This window comes from Battus philenor, unplaced genomic scaffold, assembly GCF_028537555.1.
Source record: "Battus philenor isolate CCGP_79_NKW_IND1 unplaced genomic scaffold, ilBatPhil1.0.hap1 SCAF_5, whole genome shotgun sequence".
Lineage (NCBI taxonomy): Eukaryota > Metazoa > Arthropoda > Insecta > Lepidoptera > Papilionidae > Battus > Battus philenor.
In genome coordinates this window covers 5,549,908-5,561,545 of record NW_027181715.1, presented here as the reverse complement: position 1 = coordinate 5,561,545, position 11,638 = coordinate 5,549,908, and the positions used below count along the sequence as shown (strand labels likewise).

Genomic DNA, 11,638 nt, shown 5'->3' with positions numbered 1-11,638 from the left:
AGCAAGGTCACCTTGTGAGTGAAAATCCTACGGAGGGCTTGCTGCCCGTAGTCTTCACTCCATATCCTTTACGCCCCAGCGGCCATTAGACAAACAAAATGTATGTCCATAATACGCATATGCACTGGTCGCGCTTTAAAATGTTTAAAACGTTTGCTAATGCATTAATACTTCCCATGCATTTATAAAATTATATATTTATGGCGCTACCTTGCCCTTTACAGTTTGTAAAAAAAGAAAGTTGTTAAAAAAACTATAAATAGTGAGCCTAGTTCATTTATTATCAAGCTATTTGTAAATGACCAGAGACACGTTTAAAGCATTTTTCTTGCGGGCAGATGACAGTGGTGATTAATAATGAACCCTTCAGAGTTTCATTAATAACGTAGACTGCATTCTAATTTCAAGTAGTCGACTTGCTGTGGCGCCTCAAAGCGGGTAACACGACGAACATAGTTTAATAACAATTTACATAAAATTAACTCAATAGTATCTTATAAACTCTTCCGAGAGATCATTTCTTCCAGGATAACAGTGTCAAAATTAAATATCGTCTTCACATCTCGATAGAAATCAAGGTGTATGCTATAAATATGTAGAAAAATTTTGCAACGTTCTTAAGCCTCACACATACATTTTTTCGTCGCGAATACACGAACGTTAATTCATGAGTAGACACGGTTTTCAATGCTCTGTGAATCACTGTGGGTGCTTTTTGATATAAAGGGCAACAAAATATCACGATACCGCAGCCAGACACACCGTGCCTCTCCTTCCGCGAGCCGTTATTCATCTATATTTTATTAATTTTATATATACAATGATAATGTGTTTCTTCTAAGGGTTCATAGTGAGCACGTTTGTAGCTTAGCGCAGAAAAATCCTATCTGAGCTACACTTGGCCATTGTCTCCTCCGGTAACTTTGCCGTACCCACAACTTTACACGGTCCTTAACTTTATAGCATATTAGCCGTGCAACACCGTGAATAAAGTAAATTACAAAATACAAAAACTTTAATGTCTTCAATAAATATATTTTTAATATTTATAATATAATATCACATTATCTTTGATAACATGAGTAATCTAAACACTTATTCATATTAGTAAAATCTAAATATTTTTATCACACTTTTCAATTAACTACTAGAAATTCAATTATTAGTTATAATTTATGCAAGAACTCTGCCGTTTAATCTTAACGTAGTTAATTGTATTGCTAATCTTGGTACGCCCTGGCAGTGCCTTTACAATGATAAATCCATCTCTGAACACCCCGGTCTAATATAATTTATTCAAATTGTATTCTCTCATTAAAATATTATTCTTATATAAACATAATGTTTAAAATATTGTATAAAGTCAATTTGATTTCAGATGGGTCAATCGATGCTTCCAATACTAGTATTGACAACGGTGGCTCTCTCGTCAAGCGATGTTCTTCCAATTTTAACTGATAAAGATGCTAATCAACCGTTTAATATAGACTATCAAGAAAATGACAATACGTTTAGTAAAAGATATCGCTATGTACCCCATAATATACTTTATAATAAGAGAATAATTCAAGATAAATATATTACCCAGCCGAATATAAATAAAATAACAGAGGCGAATTACGTCTTCGATAATGACAATAACTATGAATTCAAATATTTGAATCAGAGATTAAATAAGGAAGAGAACTATGACGATGAAGGATATCGAAAAGAACAATGGCATAATTATCCTAGACAGTTGGATCGTCTCCAAAAGCTTCATTACAAACACGACAATTTTATTGAAACTCCAAAATCTGACGACGATGATCCAATCAAAAGCCATATTGACGACTTTATAAGCAACGAATTCAGATTAAACGGTGATGAGATCTACGATAGCGATGCTGACATAGACCCTTTTTTAATACTGAAAGTACAGCTGGCTTACTTACGAGACGATTTGACAAATCATGATTTAAACGAACATCAAATATCGTCATCACCCGAAAGCGATGTACAAAATGAAGAGGATAATAAATCTATATCTAATATCATTGACCCAACAGATTACGAAGCAAATATTAATACAGAAAAATCAAAGCGAAATCGAGGTAAGCACATTTCATACCTTTGAAATAATTAAAAATATTTTGTCCGAGATAATTAAAAATAGAAAGCCAAAATCTAATTTTTACCAATTAACATAACGTTATTAGTTTTAAGCTCAAAATGAAAAATGATTTTATTTTCTCATTAATTTACTTGCTTTTCAATTGACTTTAAAAATATCCAATAAAAGAGTCTATACATGAGTTGAGAATACGTATAAATGTTCATTAAAGATCTATGGATAATAACGTTGGATGAATAAAGATCTTTTAATGAAATTAGCAGTAAATTTAATGAAAAAAATATTATTCTCGATTCGATAATTAAAAAGACTTGTGTGAAACCAAGTGAAACGCTGTTTAAATATAAGTTTACGAAGCGTTTGGTAAAAACTATATAAGGTTATATAAAGATTAAAGATAAAGAGAAAATATATAATATATTGACAGCTATAAGTTCACCAATTCCCATTTTCAACTCTTAATTATATATCAAAACCATAAAGGGTTCACATTCATCATCATTATGTCAACAGATAGACTATACAGAACTTAGCCCCAAAGGTCGCCACGATGGCCCCTCTTCTGCTATTCGCCTCCAGCATCTTCCCGCGACCATGACGATGTCGCCCGTCCACCTAATGGAAGGCTCACTCGCGCAACATCTACCGGCTCGCGGTTTCCATTCAAGAACCTTTCAGCCCCGGTCGTCACCCATTGCCACTTCTTTGAACAACTTTGATTCGTGGGATTCCTCGGTGACCTCATTCTTTATTCGATCTCACATAAATATTCGTTCATCATAGTTACTAACCTAATTAATTTAATTTTTTTACCCGTTTAGTTAATAAAATTGTAAATTCCAGGAAATTTGTCGAACAAGAAAACCGTCAAGAAGCGACTTTTCTCACTTTGGAGCCGACTACAGAGTTTATCTCACAGAGGTCACGAGTTACACCATCGGCGACACCTCCACGCCTTCTATGGATTACCTGACAATAATGGAAACGGAATTGTTACAGCTCAAACCCGAGCTTCTTTCGTTCGACCACCGGGTTCGCCATTACGATGGGGTCGATAAATATATCTCAATAAATCGAACAATATAATGTGACTTATCCCCGCTTTCACGTATGACTAACCTAATATATATAAAAACAGTACAATAATCTGACCAAATTCATTATACTCATGTAGGACGTAGGTGTTTAATCTGTAAGTATTTATATCCTATGAAGATGTTTTTAATTTTAAAACATAAATATTACTAATACGTTAGTGGATATCGTCTAGTAAATTACATGTTATAATCTATCGAAAATGCTTTTCAATATGCAGAATAAAGTAATAATCCAAGATGCAAAATAATTTTTACATCTTCCTCGATTTTAGAGTGCATTCCCATATTGACAAATATTTTAGGTTTAGTTTCAAATTCGCTGGTTTTTTAATGTAATATACTTTTTCCATTGTTTTAAAACGTTAAAGTGGAGACGAGCGTATTCGGAAATACGCTTATTTTTATTTATTTATCTAGTAGACTACCTCGCAGAAAAACTAATCAAAATTTTGCTTATTCCAAAAATTCTCAGATATTTGCTCTTAATTTAAAAAAAATTACAGTTAAAACTCAACAATTTTTGAACTGATTTCATAATATATAATATAGAAGTTGAACTGTTTGTTCAGACAAATTGCATACATTACAGTCGCATCAGATAACCACTTTGTCTTCTACGATTTCATTAACTTTTATTTTAAAAAGTTTGAATAAAGGATAAAGTGGATTTGAAGAGCAACATTTTGTACTATTTTATTGTGTAATCATATTTTTGATAAAACAGAGAATGTTTTTACTTATCATAAAAAAAATATCTGTATGAGTGTAATATGAAACACATAAAATGTCTCCTATTTCGTTTTTATTACATTACATATGTAGAAACAATGCTTTCCTGATAGTAAAATTTGCTGTGTCGCATTATTAGAAACAATGTATTACTATAGTTGATAGTAGTAAACGTATTTAGTGTAATGGTCTTAATATATTATTTAAATAAACAAAAATATATCAGCATAACTGTGTATCTATGATTTAATTTTTTACGTCACCTCTATATTTCAATTCTAAAACTACTAAATATATTTTAATTTAACGCCATCTATTGTTAAAATGTACAATTACCTATCTACACAAAACAGTATATTAAACACGAGTGGCACTATCATCGTTCTTGCAACGTACATAATTACTAAATAAATAATAACCTCAAAGTTATAACATCATATCTGATTTTTATTTAATTTCCTGCTTTTGTTACAATGGCGGTAAGTACTTATAACTTATAATCTATTTGCTATAACATTTTAAGCCATTCAAGAAAAAAAAATACGAAAACAAAACAATAGAAGCTACAGCTTGTCGATATTATATATCTTTAAAACTGTATCTTGTGTTTATAATTATATGGTTTTATAAGTAAAGTACTTTATACTAGAAAATATGCTTTAAAAAATTTCTAACCTCACTTTTTATGTTTTAATTTTTCTAGCAAATTTTGTTAATTAATTTAGGTACCTGGAAATAAATTAGAACCAAATTCTATTTTATATTTCAGCAAAAAACCACATTACGTTGTCACTTGTTACAATAAAACGATAAAATTTACAAAGAGCCTACAAACAACATTTCTCCGCTACTAGCGTCCTAACCACAAACTGTGAGGGAGAATTTTCGTATTTCACTGAGCGGTTCCATCCCACACTTCCGACAACTGCTTTCAATCGCGTTCCTTAACCGCACAAATTTAAATTTACTCTCTGACACCTTTCTACTTTTGTTCAAAGACTTAAAAACTTTTTTTGGGAAATCTTCTATTATATTACTATATATTATTTACATACAGTAATATAAATTATTTATTGCATAAAGTCTTCACACAAAACTTTACTTATTTCGAAATTTGAAAACATGTGAAATATCTACGAATGTCAACGAAATAAAAAGTACTCAATAATAATTATAATCCTTAAAAAATTGAGCATTTCGACTTTCGGGTGCGAATATAGCGCAGCTATCTTAACCTTATGAGAAATACATTTTCATTAGTTCATGTAATTTTTTTATAAGTAGAATATTTGCCTTTGCATTAAAGTAAATTTCCAAATTCGAAAGAAATGTAAAATAAATAAATTTTAAGTTAAATGGAAATTCTTTGGCCCCTAATTGACAAGATCACATCCACTAGATATGCTTTTTTCTTGACGAGATCAAAACAGGTATAAGAAGATCTGTAGACGAAAAAGAGTAACCGAGTAGCAAGTTGAAATGACAGTGTACAGCCACATAATGCGTAAAGTAGGTAACTGCTGTGTCCTTAAGATTCTGTAGTGGAGACGGTGGAATGGTAAAATGTCTACACAGATTGAACACATCGGATGCAAGCTTTTAACCAGTTCTTTTGGAAATCTACAGGGGAGACCTATATTCAGTATAGGACATTAAACGGCTGATAAGTAGAGGTACGGAATTTTCGCAAAAAAAAATCACCAATTTCGCATTTATATTTTTCAAAATTTGCAAATTTCGCATAAATTTCGCATTTATACTTTAAAATTATTAAATTTGGGTAAATTAGGCATTTATTAAACAAAAATTTTTGTTTAGTAATTTTATTGCTAAATATGAACGTAAAATTTAAGAAAAATTTTAAAGTACAAGTCTTAACATCAAACAGTTTTAATTAATTAAAAGATAACATTGTAAAAAATAAGATTCGACTTTTTAAACGTCGTTTTTTGGTCTGTACGACGAGATTTTATATGCAGAAGAAGCGTTAAGCGTCCACGCTGTTAATTGCACTATGTAATGCTGCTTCAGCAAAAAAACGAAAAGTTGCATTTGACGGCCAACAATATGTCCTGCACATTGGGGTTTTTATTTATATTAATGGACCGAATAATTAGCCTATGACAGTGTGCATATTCATCAAATAGCTCATTTTGAGGAAGACCTTGGAAAAAAGAAAAATACCATACATTTCGCATTTATTCGCATTTATGAGTAATTTTCGCATTTATTCGCACCTATTTCGTAAATACGAAATTTCCGTACCCCTACTGATAAGATAATGATGATGAATTTAAAAATGATTTACTAGTTATTGAATTTACGACCTTTATGAATTCTTGCTATCTCCTAGGCTGCGCATCGCGCTACATTTTATGCATTTTGGTTGTCATCGTGTTCGTGGCGAGTGCGCGCCGGTCTCTACTTTAAGCAAATACCTTTCGAAGAAAAATCTGTTGACATTTTACGTGAGAAAAATCATCTTACGGAGGAGTTTCGAATAATAAATCCATCACAGAAAGTTCCCGCTCTTATTATAGGTAAGGCAAAGAAATATGGTTTAGCTGCTAATTACGATATTTTATTCTAGTGCTCTAAAATACCAGAGCGTCTGAATTGCTTTTTACCTGAGTAGATATTAATGTATTTACTTGCGGTAAGTATTTAATAAATAGCTTATCTATGAACCACAATGATCATTGCTATCGCTCGCAAATAGATGGAACGTGGTTTGACATTTTTCAGTTTACTGGATGATTCGTTATATGAGCAAAAGGTTTAAAAGGGTGAATGTATGGCTCATTTATCAACAAATCTTTAAACGTTTAACACCTATTTTAAATCTCCATGTATAAAGAGATCACTCTAAAATATGTTAACGTGAAAGATTTAATAAGCTAATAACTTCTAGCGGTATAAAGTCTGTAGAGGCAGACAGTAAACATTATTTAATTTGAATATGTAGCATACGAATTTTGAAAAACCTTTTTACACCTTGTTACGCGTTCACGCCTTTAGAGTTCCTATTTACTTTCTAACGAGTACAATTAAGAGTATAAAATTAAATTAAAAAGTACTGGGTGATTGGGTATAGATATAGGAGCTCTGAAGGCGTATACATAGTTGCATAACAGTAAAGTACAATAGGCGGTCTTATCCTACAAGGCAATTTCTTCGAGACAACCATAGCATGGAAACTGTAGAAGGATAAATAACAAGTAGTTAACGTGGGCATATAGACAAAACATACATATTTACAAATATACATACATATATATATAGCACATGTACTTTTAATGAATACGGTATAATAACCTAAATATGATCATTATTTAAAGACCATTAAAACACTAACTTTGACTGGAATTTATTAGAAAACATTTTTTATTTAAATTCACTATATCTCTATAAATAACTAAGTAATAAGTCACTGTACTTATAAAGAAAAAAAATTTAAAATGCAACGAATACTTAGAAACATTTTTTCTACAATTAAAAGTATATAAGCTCTAAGTCTTTTAAAATTAAGCGTTGTTAAAAATAGATATACTGCCTATTTAATAGCATATTATTGAATATCTATAAATCGTTAAGAAGGCTTTGCTGAATTAAATGTCTTTAACATATCTCGCTTTTGCCGCATAATTCTAGAAAAATTCCTCTCACTTTTGTGTAATGTAAGTGGCTGGATTTAAAAGCATGACGACATATAACAGGGATGAAAGAGTGCTCTAGAAAATCCAATTTTTTTCGACACGGCCCCGTCACGGAGGAATCTTGAATTGAGAAACCAATCCGATTTAGATTGATTGGGAATTCACAATCACGCCGTGAATTGTGATTTTCGTTTTGAATAACAACGTCGTCTCAAAATTTTTGAGGGCGCTATCATTTCCGAGTGTTTGCCGAGTCGGTTTTAGAATCCCTATTAATGGCGCACGCTAAACATTTCCAGAAATATATTTCGCACATTAAATTTTATCCCGAGCTTTAATAAACCGCTTCCGATTTAATATTATTATCCAAATAATCCATTTGTTATCGTTTCTTAACCTTAAATAAATAACTCTAGAAAATAAATTAATTATCGACTAAACAATCATCACAAATTGATCAAAATGAGATCAAGAAGTAAAGTAAGTAAAGTAAGATTTTATTTGAAATCGATGAGGGACGTCTACGTCCAACATTGTCTTAATACCGAAATGATAATGTAATTTAACGAAGAATTTAATGTCGTTTTATTTTACGTAAAATTTTAAAATTTCACTTGATTATGGTTAAAAATGTGAATACAGTATTAACGTCAAATAATTTCGCATTTTATTACAAGTTTCACAAGAAAATTAATGACTCTGATGATGAAATTAATGTACAAGTATAACATGATTATTACAGATAAAATTATAGTTTATTGCCTGTTGCATTTTCAGACCGGTGAGACTAGGGGGTGGTTACAAAAGATATTTTATTCTTATCTTAAAACCTGATTACATAGGACTTCTCCGTTTTGTTGCAGGTGATCGTTGGCAGTGATTATATACCATTAAATGTACCTTCTTTATAATACAAATGATAAAGTGCTTTAAAAACTGCACTTATATTAATCATAAAATTACTATTGAAGTTTAATTAATATTTTAATTTATCTCTAATAATAGGAGTAGGTCAACGCGTTACAAATATTTCGTGCCGCGTAGATACAACAAGTAAGGGATACCAGGAAATATAAAATCAAATAATGAAGGTGGCTACACACGCTTCCATTATAATAACAAAGTTTTAAAACAATAATAATCGATCCTTGAACAATCAAACTTGATTTGAATCTCCGTCGCAATTCGACTTGTAAATGGTTCGGTCAATAACTCCACTATTTAACGAACACGTCGTCACTTATCAAATCGTAGAAAAAGCTCGATTGGCTAGATATTTAGGTCACTGAATTGTAGAATGAATCGTAATGGTACTTTATTTGGTACTTGTCTAGACTCCGGCGACGGAATATGTAAATACAAACTATAGATACTATTGTATATTATTATTATGCGGTAAATTAAATAACCTGTTTATAAGAAGAACGAAAGTAAATACATAATTTAGGAGTTTGAGGTCGAAAAATGAAGGCCACACAGCACCCTGAATAAATAGCCACTGGGGTCTAAAGATCCACCCGCAAAATAGATATATGACCTTATTAAGATTGAAAAAAGAGGCCTATGTCCAGCAGTGAACGTCTTTCGGTTTCAATTATGAAGCAAAAAAATAAAAAGAAGAATTTAATGTCGATTTATTTTACTAATACATGTATTTTCTACAGTTACATTAAAGCTTAATATTTAATAAACCCAGATGGCACAACCATTGTCGAATCTATGGCTATTCTTCAGTATTTAGATGAAACTCGCCCAGAACCAAAATTGACGCCGGACTCTCCTTTACTAAGAGCTCGTATGAGGGAAATATGTGAAGTATGTATTACTTACTTTATTTTACCAACTTTACCCGTTTTTAATAAATAAAGACATGTTAGTATACGTATACTTTTATTTTTACGTTTACTTCCAACCCTGTAATGCTTTTACATCTGTAACTAATTACACTTTGTATAGAAATTGGAGATGGATATGTATATATATTTTTTTTTCAATTTAGACGATAGTATCCGGAATTCAACCACTGCAAAACATAGGTTTAATGAGTCACTTCGAATCCAAGGAGCAGTTTCAAAGTTTTACCAAATATTGGACGGGGCGCGGCTTGGAGACACTGGAGAGTCTTCTGAAGACCACCTCTTACAACTTCTGCGTCGGAGATCACTTAACTATGGCAGATCTATGTTTAGTACCGCAACTGTATAACGCTGTTACAAGGTAAAATTGTAAAATGTAAATTTGAAAGACATTTCAAGTCGCATTATATCATAGTCTTTTTGTTTCGTGTAGTTCTTTTTTTCTGATTACGTTCGCGTCTATGCTCCAAAACACGTAATCAGTCTTATTTGTTAAAGACCGTTTATATGATGACCACGTCTGTTGCCTAGCCATAGTGCCCAAATACGCAGTTTACAAGTACAGAACTTTAATGTTGGCTAAAATAATAGTAAAAATCATCTATGATTTAATATTAGCTTAAAAAACATGGTTTCTCACTTCGCACGCCATTAGCAAGCTGTTGCAATAATCAGCAGACTGCATACCGGACCGGTAAGCGCAGTAAAGGACGTCCTACCACAAGTTGAATAGACCATATTAATAAGGTCGTTGGAAGACGCTGGTTGCAGGCTTCTTCCGAGCGATCTTAATTTGGACTTATTAGTATTCCAGCAATAGTTTCTAAATTGGGCGCTTCCAGAATTATCACACCGCACAAGTATTCATAGTGGGAAATAATATGAGTACATTAATTAGTAAATAACAATATTATGTTCATGATTTTTATATTTAATTACATAACTATTTCGCTTGTCTTCGATTCTGCCTAATTAAAAGTAATAAATGCATTCATTAAAAAATCCATGAGCCTCTCAATACCTTACACAATCACGTCTCTACGTCATGTTTCGTCGTAAACAAACTGACAAAGACAAAACTACAAGCCTAATAATGATTTATTACTGTGAGTCATTTGTGATACGACTTTGATACAAAATGTTCAATTAAACTCAAAAAATTAAAAAAAAATTCAAGCAAAATTGTGTATTAATAATTATGAAAACTATGATTGTCCAAAAATATTAACACAAAACTGAAAAAAATGTGAAATGATTAAACGTAGCAATCCAAGTGTTCCAGTCACACCCTAGTTCTACCTGTGTACTCGATTAATTGTTATAATTACTCTAGATTAACATTTTCGCTAAAAAGCTTCGAAATAAATATATTTAATGTTTCAGACACAACCTGAACTTGACTAAGTATCCGACAGTTCACAAATTGTACGAAACTTTGCTGAAGATTGACGTGTTCGAGAAAACACATCCGCAGATTATCAAGCATAAAAAATAAATGGTGTTTACAATTTTTTCGGCAAAATAATAAATTATTTTAACAAAATCCTTATGTCCTATCTTTACTTGTGTTACTAACAACCTTTTCTGTCCTAAATCGAAACATTTTTTTGTCCTAATCATTATTTTAACATAGTCCTGGTTACCTACTTTATTCTCGGTTCTGTTATCACCCTACAAAGTGGATTTATGGGTGGACGTCAGAACGTTAAGGCCTCATCGGTTCTACGCGCGCTATATGGCCTACCCACTGATAGTTGAACTTGCTGATCCGCAGCGCTATATCAGCAACTTTCGTTCGTGAACGGATATCTTCATTCTTGATTTGATCCAGTAAAGAGATCCCGATCGTAACCCTCTCCGCTGAGCGTCTGTGAGCTTGCTTATAACCACCTAAATGAAAGACTCCGTTCATTATCATCATGTCGGCCTGTAGACGTTCACGCAAAGCCTAGACCTGCCCTAAAGATCACCACAATAACCTGTCTTGTGTTGTCTGCATCCGGGTACTTCCCCTAACATTGACTATGTCGTCGCTTTATCAGATCTTAGAGACCATGACTACGAGACCACGTTAATAGGTAGTTATTACATTCGAACCAAAGACCAGCCCCAGTGCTTAAGAATCCTAAATACGTTTCTAGTGACAGCCTAAACCGGAGGTCGTTTTACCATATTCATAGAGACTTT

The 11,638-nt window shown here is 32.1% G+C and overlaps 2 protein-coding genes across 2 annotated transcripts; both read left to right on the top strand.

Annotated features, from left to right (window-relative positions):
• Positions 1–1,378: 1,378 nt before the first annotated feature.
• Positions 1,379–3,171, top strand: LOC137929847 (uncharacterized). Its single transcript, XM_068772964.1, has 2 exons — positions 1,379–2,093; positions 2,957–3,171. The coding sequence occupies exons 1-2, from the start codon at positions 1,379–1,381 to the stop codon at positions 3,169–3,171; spliced, it is 930 nt and encodes a 309-aa protein (XP_068629065.1).
• Positions 3,172–4,316: 1,145 nt separating this feature from the next.
• On the top strand, positions 4,317–10,963 carry LOC137929692 (probable maleylacetoacetate isomerase 1). The gene is made up of 5 exons (XM_068772752.1): positions 4,317–4,418; positions 6,293–6,479; positions 9,292–9,410; positions 9,595–9,812; positions 10,835–10,963. Exons 1-5 carry the CDS (start codon positions 4,413–4,415, stop codon positions 10,944–10,946), a joined length of 642 nt encoding a protein of 213 aa, XP_068628853.1. The 5' UTR covers positions 4,317–4,412; the 3' UTR covers positions 10,947–10,963.
• The last annotated feature ends 675 nt before the right edge of the window (positions 10,964–11,638 follow it).

Excerpts from the sequence above, each read along its gene's own strand:
- LOC137929692 (XM_068772752.1), top strand. Across the intron at positions 6,480-9,291 it reads AGTTCCCGCTCTTATTATAG|ATGGCACAACCATTGTCGAA; the intron begins GTAAGGCAAAGA and ends TAATAAACCCAG. Across the intron at positions 9,813-10,834 it reads CTGTATAACGCTGTTACAAG|ACACAACCTGAACTTGACTA; the intron begins GTAAAATTGTAA and ends TTAATGTTTCAG.
- LOC137929847 (XM_068772964.1), top strand. The coding sequence starts at position 1,379 with ATGGGTCAATCGATGCTTCCAATACTAGTATTGACAACGGTGGCTCTC. Across the intron at positions 2,094-2,956 it reads AAAATCAAAGCGAAATCGAG|GAAATTTGTCGAACAAGAAA; the intron begins GTAAGCACATTT and ends TGTAAATTCCAG.